A 20,089-nucleotide genomic window follows, 5' to 3' on the forward strand; every position below is an offset into this window, starting at 1 on the left:
AAAGCTGTCATCCCTATAGACCACGCTCTCCGTTATCCACTGCCCACCAGAAAGCTGTCATCCCTATAGACCACCCTCTTCGGTGTCCACTGCCCACCAGAAAGCTGTCATCCCTATAGACCACGCTCTCCGTTATCCACTGCCCACCAGAAAGCTGTCATCCCTATAAACCACTCTATGCTTTTGTACTGTGGCTCCAATCTGTGTGGTCCTTCCCTCCTTTAATAATTTAAGGAGAGATGCTGTAACGGTTGAAATATGGCTAAATAATGGATAGGCCCAGACACAAAGAGAGGAGAGGGGCAGGTGTAGCTTAATCACAGACACTGACGCATTTACATTAAGAAGAAGAGGAAGGTTTTTAATCACAGGTAGAGAAACAGCGGATGAAACGGGTAAAGGCCTGCTGTCATCCCCTCCGGGACCAGCTAAATGATGTGGTGTAGGACGCCGTGACTTCAGTGACACCCACACCCATTCTGGGCAGAAGCCCCCCCCCCCCCTCTCCCTCTGCGGTAACACCGTGACGATGCAAAAGCCCTCCACCACTGATGAGACAGCAGGGCAGGGCAGGTTTGTTTCCATAGTAACGTGCCCCACGGTTGGGGAGGTGGTGTTGTTTCTGAGGACACTCAGAAAGGCGGACCAACAGACTGGCTGAGCGGAGCAGTCTCCCGGTCAGATGGTAGACTCACTAGGGAGGTGGGTGCATTTAGCCGGCCACTAATGTGTATCTTCTGCACAGATCCGTGTCACGGCTGGGCTCCGCTCCAATATCCCCACTGTACTAACAGAGCGACAGTTAGAGGGCATGCCCATGGTGTGGCTTTGGCTGTCCACCGCCGTGCCGTTTGGGAGGGGAGTAGGGAGCGCATGTAGACCGTTCCGTGCGGGCGCCACACGCCGTTTCTCAGACACCACAGGCGCCATTTTGACCAACCTTGGATGAAGGACGTGTCATAGAAATCAGGCGTTCACAAAGTGACACTGATTGAGAGAATCATGCCACCATGTCGCAGTGCTGGAGCAGGCATGCACACACACACACACACACACACACACACACACACACTAGTCAGCCCTTTTGGACAGCTTCAGTTCAGTATATTGAAGCTGTCCTGGCTACCACTATGTTGAGCCACTCTGACTGAGGATGGCTTTTCAATAACAGCCACTCTGATTGGGAGCACACCACTGTTTACAATCTCAGAGGATATTACAGCGTGTCAGGATGTGTGTGTCAGAGGTGCAGAGAGAGAGAGGGGGAGAGAGCAGCCCAGGGCAATCAATGTAATCTTGCTACTCACTGTAATGTCATATCAGACAAACATCCTGAGGGATCACGCCTATGGACTGCTCCCTTAGTGACAACTGGATTGTGTGTGTGTGTGTGTGCACGCGCGCACTAGGAAACATTATGTAAGCAACTGCTCTCGTGATGACAGAGTTTCCAATATACATTGAATCGGCGTGTTACTGTGTGGTGACTGTGTGTATGATTGTGTTCCAGGGCTTGTGCACACGTGTGTATTTTGTTCTATGTTGGTATGTTCATGCCTTCATGCTCCGTCTCATTTCCTCTTCATCACCCAGTACGATGTTGCTCCGCTAAGCCAAACAAACCCAGAGACTGTATAGCTAATCACTGTGGCCCAATTCACCGCTAAGCTGAACAAACTACTGCGATCCAATCGCCCCCAGCCGCCACTGACCGCTACACATTTAAATGTATGGTTATTGACTTTGGCATTCCTGAGAACCAACAGAATCCTGTGAAGGACAGCTCTGTTGTAGTCTGACCGACAAGGCGCTGTGCACAAAATCACACGGTTCCAACTGGACACCGATGATCCTGACTCTTTTGGTGATCGAGTACTCTGATACATTTGTCAAATGACACAAATTCATACAATCATTGAAAATCCTACTTAGCAAGTGTTTTGGTTCTGTTTGGCAGGGGCGCATATATGTGGGGACGGGCCTCAAAAAGACTGGAGCCTGATGACCATTGTGCCGTCAGTATATTTGTGTGATGATTGCAATAGCAGGCACCTTCATTACTGGGTGTACTAGTACGCATTAACGGTGCCTGCGGGGGGGCTGTGCCTGAGCATCTGCATTCCTTTCCGGACCCATGACGATGTCCACACACATGTTCCCGCCCCACCCCTCATCTATGCAGCTCACCAGCATATCTACTTATGTCCCGCCCAAACCAGACCGACGACCGGACGGGATTGGCTCATTGTGTTTCCATGTGGCCCTGCAGAATTTCCTCCCTGATCGTTGACCCCGCACACGGGGCAGAGGGCAGCTGGAATCCCCAGGGTTGTGGAAAAGCGGCCATATTCCCCCGCGCATTCCACAGAGATTACAGAATCAGCAACACACAGAATTAGCCTGGCTGTCCTTCCTGCCCGCAACAAGGGACGACTGGGGCGTGAGTCGCTGGGTCTGACTGCCGAGGAGGGAGGCTTGGCAGAGAGGGGGATGAGAGAAGAAGAAATGGGGAGGAGAATAGCTGGGGGAGAAGGAGGCAAGGAGAAGGGGAGAGGGGGAGGAGAGCGTAGCTGTGTGTGTAGTTCTGAACGTGTGTGCGTGTGGTCCTTCTGCTGAAGGCTGGACACAGCTGTGTCTGCTGACATCAGCCCTGGCCTGGCTTCAAGCCTAGCAGTAACCAGGACCCCGCCCTGCCGCCGGATCCAACCATGTGACGGGAGATAAGAGTTATCACTAAACCATGAGCGCTGGTCTGGGGAGGTTCTCATTGGCAAAACACCTTATGACCCATAACTGCCTGTTGTGTTTTGTAGTGTTTTCCTGTACTTGGTCAGTACACTAGTGGATACTGTAATGGACATGATGTTCTTTGAATTGGCTGTTTTTAAAAGAACATAGCCCATGGCTTCTCTGGTCATGTTTCACAACATGAGTGTCATGATTCATCAAAGTATTTGACATCTGTGAGTAGAGGGTTATGTAACGACATGATTTAACCTCTGTGAGTAGAGGGTTGTGTAACGACATGATTTAACCTCTGTGAGTAGAGGGTTGTGTAACGACATGATTTAACCTCTGAGTAGAGGATTGTGTAACGACATGATTTAACCTCTGTGAGTAGAGGATTGTGTAACGGCGTGATTTAACCTCTGTGAGTAGAGGGTTGTGTAACGGCGTGATTTAACCTCTGTGAGTAGAGGGTTGTGTAACGACATGATTTTTACATCTGTGAGTAGAGGATTGTGTAACGACATGATTTAACCTCTGTGAGTAGAGGATTGTGTAACGACATGATTTAACCTCTGTGAGTAGAGGATTGTGTAACGGCGTGATTTAACCTCTGTGAGTATAGGATTGTGTAACGGTGTGATTTAACCTCTGTGAGTAGAGGGTTGTGTAACGACATGATTTAACCTCTGTGAGTAGAAGGTTGTTGCATTACCCCCATTCCTGCTGCATTACCCCCATTCCTGCTGCATTACCCCCATTCCTGCTGCATTACCCTGCTTCCTGCTTTGATCAGACAGGCTCTGTGTGTTCACACTGACTGGCCAAGAGCCCTGTCGTGTGCTTGCCAGCCTCCTCATCTTTACACATCTTGAGGGGAGGGGGTTGGGATTGTGTTTGTGATAGTGACCTAGATCTGCCCCCCTGGAGCCCTGTGGAGACGTGGTGAGGGGAGCCTTGTGAACTACGCGACGGAAATCTCCACAGACATCATCTGCCTAGAGATTAGCCATACATACTACACACACAGTGACATACAGCTTTCATGTAGTGAACTCTGCTGGATCAGTGGGCTTGTAGCCGACACTAACTGGCCTCTAATGGCCTCACTATCATGTCACACTGGGCCAGGCAAGTGTTCAGGCCTCTACTGTGCTGACTGTAGGTGCTCAGTACAATACAAGAACTTGCAATTCTGCACACTTGATATATTATCCATAGCCTATCCATAGTGTTCAGTTTTTCTCCATAGCCTATCCATAGTGTTCAGTATTTCTCCATAGCCTATCCATAGTGTTCAGTATTTCTCCATAGCCCATCCATAGTGTTAAATTTCTCCGTAGCCCATCCATAGTTCCATATTTAGTGTTCCTCCGTAGTGTCATTTTGCTCAGGATTACTCGGTTGTATTCAGTCAATAGCTCAAAACAAGGGCACAATGGTGGTGCCTAACAACTGAATAGGGGCTGTGAGAGGATTATCTGAAACAGATAACAGGTACGCATCATACACTGTCAGACACACACACAGTACATTTCTCTCTCCCCCCATTATCTCTGAGGTTGACTCTGATGCCAGGTAGTCAGTGACACTGTCTCCTCCCAGGTAGATAGATGCTATCAGCACGTTAGCCAGGCTAGGGTGTGTACTGTAAACTGAAGTCCTAGGACCAACACAGGATAGCAGGTTTTTGTCCTTGTGTTTGTTTACCATCTTCATTGTCCTCTTTGTTCCTGTTTTATTATCTTATTACCAAATGTCCTCACTACTCTAGTGAAACAAGGAAAAACATGCAGTTTTTCCAATTGAGTCTGTCCTAATTTTGACAAGACACTTTATCCGACTTGAGGTTAAGTTTAAGGTTAGGCATAGAGTAAGTGTTGGGTTTATAAACTGTGGGATGAGAGAGACTGTGGGATGAGTAACTGGGATGAGTGAGACCTCATACAGGAGTCCCACCAGCAGCCTGTGTGTTCTTTGACAGCCACTACTTCCCGTCTCCAGGGAGGACTGTTCATGGTCTCGGTGATTAGTTGGCAGACAGTGGGCTCCATTCAGACAGTGCTATCTTTGTCATCATAAGGACTGCTCCAGATAGATTTGGTGTTATTTCATACTCATATTTCATACTAGTGTTCTTCTGGCCTTATGGGCCAGAAGAACACTAAACATGACGACAGCTGGTCAACGTTCTGTGTGTGTGTGTGTTTAGGTAATGGATTTCCTCTAAATACTGTAACAGGGGCCTATTCTTAGGATGAGTCAAGGTGCATGACGAGCGTTCAGACAAAACTTAAATAAACAAGTGTGTGATTGTGGACTTATGAATTCTTTCTGTGTGTGTGTATTTCAGTTCTACAGTAGAATGTTATGTGTGGTGGTGAAAGTCCAGCAGGAGATGAATAGTTATCAGCCTGTATACGTTGAGTGTCATGTAAAGACTGGCCATGTCAGATAACAGACTCCTAACTGGGTCAGTCAATCACCATGACTCCCACCGTCCCCGGTGCCCCCCTGGCCAGGGATGGAAACACATCAGGGTGAATGTGGTGTTTTGGCACCAGGCGGCTGTCAGAGGGTTCATTCCTCCTTGACCTGGGACCTTTCCTTAATAGCGTGGGTAGATCCGTTCTGCTGTCAATAGGCCTGGGCAGTGGATGGGCACAATGTCAAGGAATCGCTGTTACCCCGCCCTTTATAATCATCATCATATACACCAACCAATAGGAAGGACTTGGGATTCGTTGGAGGTGGAACTCAAGGTCTGGCTGCTTCAGCTCAATTCCATTCATGTTTCTCTCAATTTATGAGGCAATGTGGAATATTTCTGGGAACATCGTGTGGTTTAGAGAGGGCAGAATGTTCCGGCTATGCTGCGTGTCGGAGGCAGCAGTCTATTCCCGTTATCCTCAGCTGACAGACACGTTCCTCCCATTCCTCTTGGATCATTGGCTTGGTGTACAGCGGGATGGGAGTCAGACTGTCCCTCCCTGGGCCTGTCTGTCCCCCACGCCGTTCAGACTGTCCCTCCCTGGGCCTCTCTGTCCCCCACGCCGTTCAGACTGTCCCTCCCTGGGCCTGTCTGTCCCCCACGCCGTTCAGACTGTCCCTCCCTGGGCCTGTCTGTCCCCCACGCCGTTCAGACTGTCCCTCCCTGGGCCTGTCTGTCCCCCACGCCGTTCAGACTGTCCCTCCCTGGGCCTGTCTGTCCCCCACGCCGTTCAGACTGTCCCTCCCTGGGCCTGTCTGTCCCCCACGCCGTTCAGACTGTCCCTCCCTGGGCCTGTCTGTCCCCCACGCCGTTCAGACTGTCCCTCCCTGGGCCTGTCTGTCCCCCACGCCGTTCAGACTGTCCCTTTCTGGGCCTCTAAAGACTGTAAAGACTGTGGCCCCTGGGATGATTTCAGTCAGTTAGGTCTGTCTGCATTATATATGGTTATGATCATTAGTACACATCCCATACACAGAAACTCTGCAAGCACATGTTGAACCCATTAGTACAAGCATGCAAACACACACACACCCACACACCCACACACACAGAGGAACGCAACATGTTACATCACTGTATTTGTGTGCTTGATGTTCTAAAATAGTCACAGTGTGGCAGTGGAGCTCTCCCTTCACCACACCCCTTTGACCAGTTTGTAACGGCCCTCTCCCCAGGCACTGCAGCCTGCGTTACGCCACCACACCCCTCTGACCAGTGTGTAACGGCCCTCTCCCCAGGCACTGCAGCCTGCGTTACGCCATCACACCCCTCTGACCAGCGTGTAATGGCCCTCTCCCCAGGCACTGCAGCCTGCGTTTCACCACCACACCCCTCTGACCAGTGTGTAACGGCCCTCTCCCCAGGCACTGCAGCCTGCGTTACGCCAACACACCCCTCTGACCAGTGTGTAACGGCCCTCTCCCCAGGCACTGCAGCCTGCGTTTCACCACCACACCCCTCTGACCAGTGTGTAAAGGCCCTCTCCCCAGGCACTGCAGTCTGCGTTACGCCGCCACACCCCTCTGACCAGTGTGTAACGGCCCTCTCCCCAGGCACTGCAGCCTGCGTTTCACCACCACACCCCTTTGACCAGTGTGTAACGGCCCTCTCCCCAGGCGCTGCAGCCTGCGTTTCACCACCACACCCCTCTAACCAGTGTGTAACGGCCCTCTCCCCAGGCACTGCAGCCTGTGTTTCACCACCACACCCCTCTGACCAGTGTGTAACGGCCCTCTCCCCAGGCACTGCAGCCTGCGTTACGCCAACACACCCCTCTGACCAGTGTGTAACGGCCCTCTCCCCAGGCACTGCAGCCTGCGTTTCACCACCACACCCCTCTGACCAGTGTGTAAAGGCCCTCTCCCCAGGCACTGCAGTCTGCGTTACGCCGCCACACCCCTCTGACCAGTGTGTAACGGCCCTCTCCCCAGGCACTGCAGCCTGCGTTTCACCACCACACCCCTTTGACCAGTGTGTAACGGCCCTCTCCCCAGGCACTGCAGCCTGCGTTTCACCACCACACCCCTCTGACCAGTGTTAACGGCCCTCTCCCCAGGCACTGCAGCCTGCGTTTCACCACCACACCCCTCTGACCAGTGTGTAACGGCCCTCTCCCCAGGCACTGCAGTCTGCGTTACGCCGCCACACCCCTCTGACCAGTGTGTAACGGCACTCTCCCCAGGCACTGCAGCATCACACCCCCCTGTTACTCCTGTCACAACCACCGATATAACAGCCCCGCATGGAGTCATGATGTCACTGCGCTTTGGTGATGCACATGACATGAATTAGTTCCCTCTCTTCCCCTGGACAGGGACCACCGTTTGTTTCCATTGGTATAGAATCAGCTCTTTGTGCCGTGTCATACATGGGACCTGGCTGGCTTATGTGTGGTGGTTTTGCTCCCTCTAGTGGCGTTGGGAGGGAGGTGAACACATCTACTGGGTCTTGAATTACAAGGGCTGCCCTCTACTGGTGTCTTCATGTTACAGCATCATGAACAGTATTGAGTTGTATTGATGTCATTTTGTAGCCTGACACCTTGTTGGTATCGGAGCCTTGGGATTTCTGTGCCTTGGGATTGATTCAGTACGGTCATCTTGCCTGGCTCTATGTAGACTTGTATGACTGTTTATTACCCTCTGATAGAGAGTGTGTGTGTGTGTGTGTGTGTGTGTCAGGGGTTTGAGCCTAACGTCATACCCAGTGTGCAAAGGCTGCATACTTCCTCTCTGGTGTGAGAGCGAGGCACCCAGCCCTTGGTTATTTCCTGTGATGGCTTGTGTCATTGCGTTTCTGGTTTTCTCCTCTGTTTTCCATCCTTTCGTGTGTTTGGTTCTGTCAATCAGTGCCTCAGACCTGAACACAGGAGAAAGGACTACACACTAAAGACACATGAACCTTCAGGTATGTAGAACACACCAACAGTAATCTGTCTTCCTGCTGCTACTTAGAAACACCCAATACACGGTATTTATCAGCCGTCACTCAGTGACAACACAGGTTTACACACCGACTGAATGATCATGATTATTCATAGTCATTGTAATATTTCGACATTGTGATTTTGGCAGTTTGACTGATAGAGAGATGGAGAGCAGTCTGTTGCAATGTGGTGTGGGGGGGTCAGTCAGAGAACCAGGGGAGGCGTTGGGGGTAGTAGCTGTGTTGGTGAGGGACAGAGGGCTGTCTGGGGGCCTATTTTTATCCCTCTGGACACTCGTATCGTGACAGCTGTCCCCCTCTTGTCTCTGAGAATAGACGGCCTATCAGAGGCTCCTCCTCTCTGTGCCCTGTCCTGTGTGGTGGCACTATCTCAGCCCTTTCCCACTCTACTGTCGCCGGCTTCAGCCCTCACCACCGCTGCTCTGTTTAGCATTGGATCTACACCATTCACCTGCTCGGAGGACAGCAGAAGGTAACGGAGGAGCGTGGGTTACTGGGTTGTTGTTGACGGAAATGGAGAGGTCTCCTGTGGAGGAATCTTTGGGCTGAGGTTGGCCTCGACCAGCGCCCGGCTGGGAACACTATTTTTAGGGCTGACTGTGAAAAGGGCCAGCTATCTCTCTCTGGCTCTGTTAAGGAGAGTCATTTTGCCTCTCGTAATGCTAGCTGGCTATGCTAATAGCCTGGGAGCGGGGAGCCTTTGTACGGTATTAGCCACGAGAACGTGGTTCATTTGGGCATGCCAGGTAGTGGAATAGTGCGAGTAAAGCTGAAGGGAACGGAGTGTGTGCCTGGATGTGGGTGCCAGCAAGGCAATGATGGTCGGTGTCTGGAACTGGCTTTAATAGGCAGATTGGGCAGAACTTGAATGGGGCCTTTGTCTTTGAGTTTCGCCCCTGTTGGAAAAGTGACGTCAGGGCCAGCTACTCAGCATGGTAGGTAGTGAACGGTGCTGTAAAAAACACTGGGCCAGTCTTTCGTGGATGTTGCTTCTGTGTTTTCTCTTCTTTCTACTAGGCTACTGTTGAGACCAAGTTGTGAGGGATGACCTTTGGAAGTGGAAAATGTATGTGTTTTCCTGTGATTTCCTGTGTGGGGTGCCATCTGTGTTGACTTCCCTTTTTCTGTTGTGGGGTGCCTGGCCTCCAACGCAGGGTGGAACTGAGAGGCAGTGAGGGTGTAGCCAGCTTCCTCTGTCAACACCAACCGGTTGGCCCAGCTAGCTCCACCTCTCAACTGGGCTTCAGTGATTGCTCAAGAGTGTTGCTTTATCACAGGTGTTGGTCTGTTTGGTCGTATACTCTCCTCCTTCAAATTGTCTTCAGTTATCTTTTGATTCACTGTTTTCATTACGGCTGCATTTTCCTTTTGTTAGGAAATTCCATTTCAGTTTTCCCAAACCACATCAGGCCCCTGTTTAGTTTCTGAGTATAATTTGCTTGGTCAGTCACCGTGCTATATCTGGGTTATATGACCCCACCGCTCTGCGTGTGTGTAGCGATGTGTTTCTACATGTTTCTATGTTGAGACAGTGTTTAATGTCTCCAGATTTATGTGTTCATTGACCCAGAGAGAACCTGGCTGTCCAACCTGACTTTGTCTTATAGGCATCTGTTCCTGTCACCCGCTTCTTGTCAGCGTTCCTGGCTGAGCGTGCTCAGTGTTCACAGATCACACTCCAGAAACCCTCCAGTTATAGATATGTTAGAGCGTCTGGTGGGACATCCAGGGCTGCCAGCCTCTCACCCCCAGACATAGAGCAGGAGACCTGGCTGGGCAGGAATAGATAGGCTTCTCACCTCCAGACATAGAGCAGGAGACCTGGCTGGGCAGGGCAGGAAGAGACAGGCTTCTCACCTCCAGACATAGAGCAGGAGACCTGGCTGGGCAGGGCAGGAAGAGACAGGCTTCTCACCTCCAGACATAGAGCAGGAAGAGATGGTCCTCTCCTGGTGTGCAGCCACTGGATGTGATGAGGAGGCAGGCATTCTAACACGCCTCAGTGCACCTAGTCAGTCTGGTTTGACTTTGGACGTTTCCTTTATAGGTCATCTGTAGATAATGCTGTTTTGGTAATGTTTGTTGTTTTTCCTGTGCTGAAATCCACATTTCCTATCTATGTGGGTGCCAATAATAACTTGTTATTCCTGACTCAACTATTGGGACACTTGGTTCTGTGTACAGAACTGTATAACCACATTGCTATCTTGGTGTATCTTTAGTAGAGCTTTTATTCTGTTGTGTTTGCTGTAACACATTATCACAGTTTTTTGTGTGAAACAGACACATTGCTTATTAGAAATGTGTGACATTCAAATTAAAAAACTTTTTTGTGTGTACAGGGAAAACAATTGTGCAGATGACTTTTTCAGATTTGCTCCTGAGGGGAGAAATTATTGTAATATATAGTTAGGTCCAGAAATAATTGGACACTTTTATTATTTTGGTTGTTTACAAAAATATATTAGCTTTACAGTTAAATATTGAATATGGGTTTAAAGTGCAGTCTGACAGCTTTAATTTGAGGGTTTTAGGAATTACATCTCTTTAATATGTAGCCCCCTCTTTTTCAAGGGACCAAAAGTAGTTTCATGGACAGATCTGGGCTATTCCTTCGTTATTTCTTTATCAATTAAGCAGGTAAAAGGTCTGGAGTTAATTCCAGGTGTGGCATTCGCATTTGGAAGCTGTTGCTGTGAACCCATGCCATGTGGTCAAAGGAGCTCTCAATGCAAATGAAACAGGCCATTCTTAGGCTGCAAAATAAAAATAAAATATATCAGAGAGATAGCAGGAACATTAGGAGTGGCCAAATCAACAGTTTGGTCAAAAAAAAGAACACACTGGTGAGCTCTGCAACACAAAAGGCCTGGACGTCCATGGAAGACAGCAGTGGTGGATGATCGTAGGATCCTTTCCATGGTAAAGAAAACCACTTCACAACATCCAGCCAAGTGAAGAACACTCTCGAGGAGAGAGGCATATCATTATCCTAGTCTACCATAATGAGAAAACTTCACGAGAGCATATACAGAGGGTTTACCACAAGGTGCAAACCATTCATAAGCCTCAAGAATAGAAAGGCCAGATTATACTTTGCCAAAAAAAAAGCCAGCCCAGTTCAGCATTCTTTGGACAGATGAAACTAAGATCAACCAGCACCAGAATGATGGGAAGAAAAAAGAATGGAGAAGGCTTGGAACGGCTCATGATCCGAAGCATACGACATAATCTGTAAAACACAGTGGAGGCAGTGTGATGGTATGGGCATGCATGGCTTAGAATGGCACTGGGTCACTAGTGTTTATTGATGATGTGACAGAAGACAGAAGCAGCCGGATGAATTCTGAAGTGTATAGGGATATATTGTCTGCTCAGATTCAGACAAATTCAGCGAAGTTGACTGGACTGCGCTTCACTTTACAGATGGACAGTTACCCAAAACGTAATGCGAAAGCATCCCAAGAGCTTTGCTGAAGACAAAGCTTAAGGCAGAAAGTCCCATGACCAAAAAACAACTGAAGACAGCTGGCAAAGCATCACAAAGGAGGAAACCCAACGTTTGGTGATGTCCACGCGTTTCAAACTTAAAGCAGTCATTGCCTGCAAAGGATTCTCGACAAAGTATTAAAAATGAACAATTTATTTCTGATTATGTTAATTAATTGGAGCCCCTGAAAAAAGGGGACTGTGGATGAAAATTATTGCAATTCCTAAACGTTTCATACATGTATAATATTTTGGTTAAACCCCTTGAATTAAAGCTCAATTTCTGCACTTCAATTGCATGTCGGTTGTTTCATTTGAAATCCATTGTGGTGGCATACACTGCCAGAATTATGAAAATTGTGTCAGTGTCCAAATATTTCTGTACCTAGCTTCAAGTTGGATATAATTGGGGTTTGAATTATGTAAGGGTAGAGGTTAGCGGTAGGTGGGGTTTAAGGTTAGGATTTAAGGTAAGAACAGTCTAATGTTTTTGCTAGCTCAAAATAAAAGCTTAGCCCTGTTCCAGGTATCAATTCCAGTTAACTCAACCACTCACAAGCCTTTCTTCCAACACACAAATAAATACCATGTAACATTTCTAATAAACAGTTTGTGCCTATTCCACCTGTGTTACTGGTCCCTCTCCTGCTTTTCTTTCTACCCTAGACTTGTTTATCTCACTTCCTGCACCACGTGGCCCGTAGATTGAAGCACCACTGATTTTGGCCTGTACCGTGAGGATCCATCCGTCCATCTGTTTGTCTTTCCAGCGTTTCCTTCCATTCCTGTCCTCCCCGCTCCTCCGGCGCAGCCCATGACATCAGAGCAGCCAAAATGGCATTCTCAACACGCTTTTCCTTCTGGGAGCAAAAGGGAAGTGCTGTTGTTTTCCTGACAGGACTGTTGCTGGGTGCTGCATGGTGTTTTCTGCATGGATCACACCTTGGCTAGGCCTCCGTGTTGGGCCTGGAGTGGAAAGCGTCATGTCGTTGAACGGTTGAAGTAGAACAGTCATGCCTCCGCAGTGAATCTGTGACTGTGTGCTAAAAGTAACCATTCTAATCAGACTCGCCATCAAACGTCAGTGTGTTTTAGTCACTGCGGATGGAAAAAACCTTGACTGGAGTCGTTTACTTAGGCAAGATGACAAGCTCTGTGATATTGCTTACATTGACTGTATTCTAGAGGAGTACTGACTGCCAAGCTGGTCTTTAAATTCATTTTGAGGGACTGCTATTTAGTTTCACAAAACCACCCACCACATACCGTAGCTCCACAGTAAACTGACGCCTCTACCATTAAATAAAAGGTGATCAAATGGCCTTTTTATGATGACCTTGTAGTTCTCATTTGTCACTACAACATTAAAGATAGAATGATAAATGTTCCTTTGTGGCTTCAGCTTAATTAATGTGAATAATATTAGACTCAAAGCTCTTCTGGTCTTTGGTATGGTAAGTAATAGCGTACATTTAGGTTTGCAGCATGGTGTGTTTTGCATGGTGTGCAACTGGCTGCTCATTTGAAGTGTCCTAGGTTTTGACCACTTTTTTGCCAAACCCTTTAGGTCAAAGAAGAGGTCAAACCAGCAGGCTCCAAGACCTCAAACCAGGGTGTAAGTTGAATATTATTGTCGTAATGTGGTGGAGCTCTAGGCCAAGTAAGGAATGTGAATGTGTGACTGAAGGGATCACAGGTTTCTGGGAAATGGAGTCCATTATGGTACAGATGAGGGCCTCAGCCTATTGATGTGCCTCTCACATCGCTGGTTCCCTGGAGGTTTGCCACTAGCACTGTACTCCAACCAACTGAAACCACGCACCCACACGCCCGGGTGGCTCCTGACACAAGACAAGTGTCTTTCTCGCAGCGATAGGAGACGTTTATTAATTAACAAGTCGATGTAAAAAGAGGGGACAATGTGGAAGAGCGGAGATATTATTCTATTCTAGATGTAACGTCACAGACAGTTACACTTTTTAATTTCACAACAAAAGCCTAGGGATCCAGACTGTGTGTGGCTTCTGTAATTACTTTCTAAATAGTATAATTGCTTTTCTTATAATTGCATTTTTTCCTGGAGAATCTGTAGCCTTGCTTGAGTTGCAGTCGTATCCCAACATAGCTTAATGATGAACAGTCAGGCTGTTTGAGAGTTGCCAGAAAAATATAACATGCGGCACGTGCACACATTTGAGAGATATTTAGCAACTCCTGGCCGACAATACTCCAAGTAGTTTTCTGACGCCCCAAGGAAGGCTTATCTTTTTTATAATAGTCATTTTTAGCAACTTGTTAAGTCACATGTTGTCCTTCAAAAGCATGTGATTATTGTCTTAGTGGCATTCGTTTGGAAAGCGAGTCAGCAAGCCACATTGACCCTCTCCCAGTTCCCTGGCCGTCACTGTAGGGAGACGGTGCTGAGCCTGGCTGTGTGCAGCGCGGTGTGTCTTTAACAGTGACACTGCAGCAGTGCAGACAGGATGAGGGAGTGAGGCAGAACCACTGTGGTTCAGTCCTCAGATTGCTGGCATTCCAGGGGCTGGGTCCTCAGCACCCAGGTTATTGTCTTGGGGGACAGCAGCAGCTTAGACTTGTTGGAAGTCACATTGGGCCGTGTGTGTGTGTGTGTGTGTGTGTGAGTGTGTGAGGAATATCTAGCATGATTTCTATCTGTTGTTAGAATTGGGTGGAGTCCACTCACTCCTGATAGACACTTCTGCTGTCATAGTCCGACACCTACAGTACCACCTACAAATCAACCAGCCGCTCTATTTTAGGACCTGGCCAGGCATGTAGTTGTCAACTGGGTGAGAATAACAGTACGCCTCTCTGTCAAACCGTGGACACAGTCCTGCTAATGACCAGGACCTGTGATCCCCTTGGTCAACCGCACATACACGGTCAAGCAACCCAGACAAAATCAGTAAAGGAAGCAGAGTTTTCATACTGTAGACACCGAAGACTGAGTTAGTCCTTTTGGGTCATTTTAGTTTAGACCCGGTCTGCCCAATCCTCTTCTTAGAGATCTATCATCTCAGGTTTTCAGCTCATCTCTAATTAAGCCCAACTGATTTTAGTTATTAGCAACTTACCAGGCCCTTAACTATCTGAATCAGGTATTTTATGTTGGCGTGAAAATCTACAGGGTGGTTCATCTCTAGGAAGAGGGTTCCTCAGCCCTTCTGTAGATACTGGGGTTAGTCTGTTCTGGTGCTCATATGTCTGGCTGCTCTACTCTGCTCTCTCTTTCTCTGGTGTGTGAGTAGTCAGACAGTGACAGTGGCAGTATGAGCAGCCGCTCCCAGTCTGTTCCCAGTCTGGAGCCTGGCAGGGGCCTTCTCCACAGCAAAAGCCCTGAATCAACCTGCCAACACCCTGGGTTCAGGGTCAGGAGCCCTTCGCCACCCAGGGTACGGGGGACCGTAATGGTCCCTGAGCGCTTCAGGAGTCCAGAGCCTCCAACCCAGACGACTGCACAGCGCTTCAGGAGCGCAGACCCACGGCGAGCATCCATGATTAGCCCAGAGCCTGTGCAGAACGGAGGCAGCAAGCCCAACATAGCCGTTAGCAGTAGCGCCATCAATGGGAGCTCTGCTAACGGCATAGCTAAGCCTGTGGGTGACGGCAGCCAGCCAGACCAGGACAACGATGATGATCAAAGCGTTATCCGCAAGAAGGTAGTGAAGGTGGTGCGTCGAGTGGGGAGGAAGGTGCTCCCTGCAGAAGAGGAGCACTTCCTGTCTCCTGAACCTCAATCTGCCCCAGAACCAACATCTGTCCCTAAGGTCCCAAAGGTGCCAATGTTCTCTTTTAAACACGACACCATCAAGACAGAAGAGAAGGACGATATATCAGCAGGACTGGCCAACCTCATGGTCCGCGGGAGGACTAGAGACCGCCCTCGGGTACGCAAGGATCAGCTGCCTGAAAAAACGCAAGAGGAAGACATGGGAAAAGAAGGGAGAAAGGAGGAAACGTTGGTTGAGGTGCAATCTAGCCATGAAGCCAGGCCAGTTTCCAAAGAGATGACTCCAGTGTCGGCTGCACCTGACAAAGTTTCTCTGACTTCTTCTAATCTGACCTCGGTTGCCTCTAAGTCTGCACCTGCCGGCCTTATCCCACCACCAAAATCCGTCCCCATTTCTCCACCTGCTGGGTTTGTGCCAGCCCCCAAATCCACTGCTGTTACTCCTGGTGTTTCCACTGTAGCCCCCAAATCTTCTCCAGCAATTCCCCCAGCGTGTTTCGTCCCACCACCAAAATCGACCCCACTTTGCCCACCCCCTGGCTTCATACCAGCCCGAAAATCTGCCCCCATTTCAAAATCTGCAGGTTTTGTCCCCTCTGCTAAAGCGTCCACTGTTACTCCTCCTTCAGCATTTCCCCCCACCCAGGCCTCCCCCATTACTCCCCCAGCAGGGTTTGTCCCAGCCCCCAAAGCCTCACCCTTTACTCCCCCAGCAGGGTTTGTCCCAGCCCCCAAAGCCTCACCCTGTACTCCCCCAGTAGGGTTTGTCCCAGCCCCCAAAGCCTCACCCTTTACCCCCCCACCAGGGTTTGTCCCAGCCCCCAAGGCCTTGCCCTTTACCACTCCTCCAGCTTTCATCAGTCCCAAGGAGAGTACCCTCTCGCAGCCCAAACAGCCAGCCGTGAAGAAGCCTGAGGTACTTTCCACAGTTAGCATGCATGGACCCCTTTTACGACCAATGTGTGAAACACTTCTAATGCACAGAAATCACAAGCTAATCCTATTTGTTTATGTATGTTTAGGTGGGTGTTATTTTTTTTACTAACTTCACTTATGTTGGTGAGTTCTTGTGAGCAAGGTGTTAACTTGTTAGCAGTGTTCAGGCTTTATTTTGGGGCAACAATGTTCTCAGCCAGCCACTCAACTCCCTATTGAAATAATTTGTTCCTCCAGAACTTTCTCATTTGCACTAAGTTAGTTTGTTTCTCAGTTTGTTAAAGGCTGCAGTCTCGTGGGGCTGAGGCTTTTGTTGTGTTCTCTGATACCAGCGCCATCTCTCTGAATTTCTGATGGGGGATGGTAGCCCGTCTCACGCAGCTCTCTTCCCTCACAACATTCTCCTCTGAGATGCCAGAGCTGCTGAGACGGCTTCCACTGAAAACAAACAACAAGTTCAGTAGCTCTTTTTTTCGGCAGCCTCATCCCACCGAGACCCTGCTGATGTCTGCAGCTTGGAAGCCTTGTTTGTCGAGGTTAGCCCGTGGGGGGAATGGGGTTCTGAAGCAAGAAACAGCGTATTGGGGTGGAATGTTCAGTCGCTGTGGCCCGTGGTTCCGGGAGACCCGCAGAGCTAATTATTGATAGTGACATTGTCTTTCTGGGAGAAGAGTTCAAAGTCGTTCAGCAGCCACAGTGGCAGGCGCCGGGATAAGAGAACTATCTACATATTTTGCAGATGGGAGATATGTTAAAAAGGTTCACTCTCTGCTAGACTCTCGCTGTGTTTTGCCAATTACCGGCCTCTCAGGGTCTTTGTTTACTTTCTGTCCAACCACAAGCAGGCTTTGACCGCTACGTTAGAAATCTGAATTCAATGTAGTTGTCTATTGCTAAAGTTTGCTATTGAGGCTAGTTGCAGTTTTGCTTGGCCTTTCTGGTTTATTGGGATCTGGTTTATTCACATTCAAGGGGCCCTCTGCTTTTGATTTGCTCACTGTCTTCGCTAGACTTTTGATGCCTGCCTCCGCATGATTTGTTGATGGTTTGTTCAGCATGGCTGGATTTAGTATATTATGGACTATTCGTTTTATGTGTGGACTTGGATGTGTCTGTGTCATTTGAAGGTGAAGGCTGTGACAGCCTCTCCTCTGCCCTCTGCTCCCATTCAAAAGTCTTCACCACCGAACTACCCATCAGCTGTATCATTGAAGACTGCCCCGGCCATAACCCAGAAGGTTTGTGTTGGTGTGTCTCACAGCAGTAACACAGCAAACCTGCCTGCAGGACTGTGTGGTTTTGTAGCGTGTGTGTGTGCGTTTGTGACTTCAGGAATGGCATGGCATGTCGCAAATGTCACAGTGAGAAGAACCCATATTGACAGTTAAATGAGGTCTGGCTAGTTAGTGTACCTTATTAGCCTGATAGTTTCAGAGCTTAACCTGTTGGCAATCTGACCTCCAGGAGGTGCCGCTCAGTCCCACCGAAGAAGCTCAGAGACGCCTGGAAAGGATCTTCACTGCGCCTGTAATCTTGCCTTTCCTGCTGGATTCTGTCTGTCTCTGTCCTTAATCTTTTTTAATTTCCAAATCAGATTTTCTCTCGTCCTCTGGACTGCGTTATTAACTCTAGCTGGCCACATGATTAATGCTCCATTCATAGATTTAGAGTTGCTTATTTTCTGTTAGTAACACAATCATACTCTCCATCACTCCATCCTTGCCCTCTTTTTCTCTCTATGTTCTATCCTTCATCTCTCCTTTCTTTTCTTCGCTGGATGTTAAATCTGTCTTTATTGTTAAACATATTTAATTAAATATGTCTGTTGGGCCATAGGCAGATGGTCTAGCGATTAGAACGTTTTAATCAGAAACAAAAAAGTTTGTAGATTGAAAACCCAAGCAGGCAAGGTGAAACATCTATTGTTCTGTCCTCGAGCAAGGCAGTTCATTCTAATTGCTCCCTGGGTGGTCATCATGGCAGCTCCCTGCATCTCTCCAATTCTGAGAGTTTGGATTAAAAGCGGAAGTTACATTTCGGTTGGACCTTATGTGACAAATAAAAATATATGAAATCCTAAACATAAAATAAAATGAATGTTGCCTTTTACAACCCAACATCATTTACAAGTTCACTATTCATTGAAGTAATTTCTGCTATTTTATGTCCTTCTTACTTTTGTCACCTATCATTTCCTGGATCTAAGAGTCCATGTATTTAGTTTCTCTCTCTGTCACTCTCTCACTCTCACTTTCGGATTGCTGCTTGGCTGGGGCTTTCTGTGTCTGTTGAATGGCTAGCTGGATCCAGTAGTTCCAGCCCTGACTCCCTCACCGGCTCCTAGCCCAGCTTCCACCACAGTCCTGACCTCCCCTCAGGTACTGTGGCCCCCAGGGGTCTCCTCTGGCGGTCTGGCTGGAGTGTGTGCTCGTGTGGTGTGTTGGAGCGTAAGACAAAATTCCTTTTACCTTGCTTGTCTTCGTGAGACATGACATGTAATCTTGCTTGGTGTTTGGCCTTCATTTTGTTTAGACCCCAAACTACCTTCTATTAGTCTCTCGTAGAGTATGACCTGCCTGATTTTTGTTTAACCATGTGCCTTTTCTGTTTCTGAAATGTCCTGTGTATATGAAAGAGGTTGTTAAAATAGAAATGTTGGTCAATAGCATGGCTGTGATCAATAGAATGGTCCCCTGACTAACATATGTGCATGTTTATTTGCTCCGTGTGGTGTTCAGTCTCAGTGTGAGTGAATGACAGTAAATGGGGTTCTGGCGTCTGAATGTGATTTATGACTGTCAGGTGTTCCTGCCTGCTCAGTCTCCCCTGTATGACATGAAGTGTCATGGTGATGTAGATCCCCTCACAGAGTCTCAGTCTATCCCATCAGGCCCAGAGCCTCATGCTCAATATCACGTATCTTGCTTTAAATGGTCGATTATTTGCTGTTTACATTTTTTATTGTTTTTACAGTAACTGTCCAGTGAAAATCTCACTTTCAAAGAGTAAATGTTCTGAACACTTGTACTCAAACCATGTTGAAGAGGCAAAAGCTTAAATTGAAATAAATGTGGTTGGCATTTCCTTGTGGATGAGGATGAGCTGGACAATCAGTCTTCTTGCACAAATATTTTAATTGGCCGTTATATACCCACACTATTCCAATAATACGCCTTGAAACACAATCTTTTTAGAAGTAAAACTTATATATTTTGTCATATTGTTTTACTTATTCCATAGTCATCTGGTTTAACTGGTTGACTGGACAGTGCCCGTTAACTGATTGGTTCCAGCTGTGTTCCGTCCAACAGGATTTGCACTTCCTCTGTCCTTCCCTACTAAACATCTTCCCTTCCAGCCACCTGATGATGACCACTCGTGGCTTGATGTTTAATATTACCCATCTCTCCGCTGTAGCCCGTCTCTAACAATGACTTTTGACTCCTCCCCCCTCACGCTCGCCGTCCTCCAGGGGCAGGTGGACGAGGACCCCGTGGCCATCCTTCAGGCGTGTCACGCCGCCGCCCAACAACACAAGGTCTGGCCTTTGCTGTGCCTGTGTGTGATCCACCCCCACTTCAGCACTCCCACCACTGACGCCTGGAGGGCCCTGTTCCCTTTGTGTAGAGTGTGTCTGCAGTGTCCTGTACCACCGTTTCCCCTTCACATCTGTACCGTTTCTACACAGACACCCGCGGCCCTTTACCCATCCAGCCCAACACTTAACTCTAACTCTCCTCGGAGGAATC

General features: G+C 48.4%; 1 protein-coding gene across 13 annotated transcripts in view; it reads left to right on the forward strand.

The window, feature by feature from the left end:
• Window positions 1-20,089, forward strand: part of myo18ab (myosin XVIIIAb) — a 113,075-nt gene that overhangs the window by 20,652 nt on the left and 72,334 nt on the right. For 2 of the 13 annotated variants that reach the window (XM_029120401.2, XM_029120398.2), the window contains exons 1-2: window positions 18,766-18,787; window positions 19,813-19,878. The exons of 2 other annotated variants lie outside the window; for them this stretch is intronic. Coding sequence is in view for 9 of the 11 variants with exons in the window: in XM_029120402.2 (XP_028976235.2) it covers window positions 12,488-12,526; window positions 13,221-13,268; window positions 14,923-16,320; window positions 17,468-17,578; window positions 17,805-17,867; window positions 18,641-18,718; window positions 19,813-19,878 (1,803 nt within the window). In the remaining 2 variants the exon portion in view is untranslated. Of the gene's footprint in view, window positions 1-7,965; window positions 8,126-8,479; window positions 8,637-12,319; window positions 12,527-13,220; window positions 13,269-14,922; window positions 16,321-17,467; window positions 17,579-17,804; window positions 17,868-18,640; window positions 18,788-19,812; window positions 19,879-20,089 lie in introns of those variants that run through there. 9 more of the 13 variants (XM_029120402.2, XM_029120403.2, XM_029120404.2 and 6 more) reach the window with 9 other exon arrangements.

Source organism: Esox lucius, chromosome 1 (assembly GCF_011004845.1).
Source record: "Esox lucius isolate fEsoLuc1 chromosome 1, fEsoLuc1.pri, whole genome shotgun sequence".
NCBI lineage: Eukaryota > Metazoa > Chordata > Actinopteri > Esociformes > Esocidae > Esox > Esox lucius.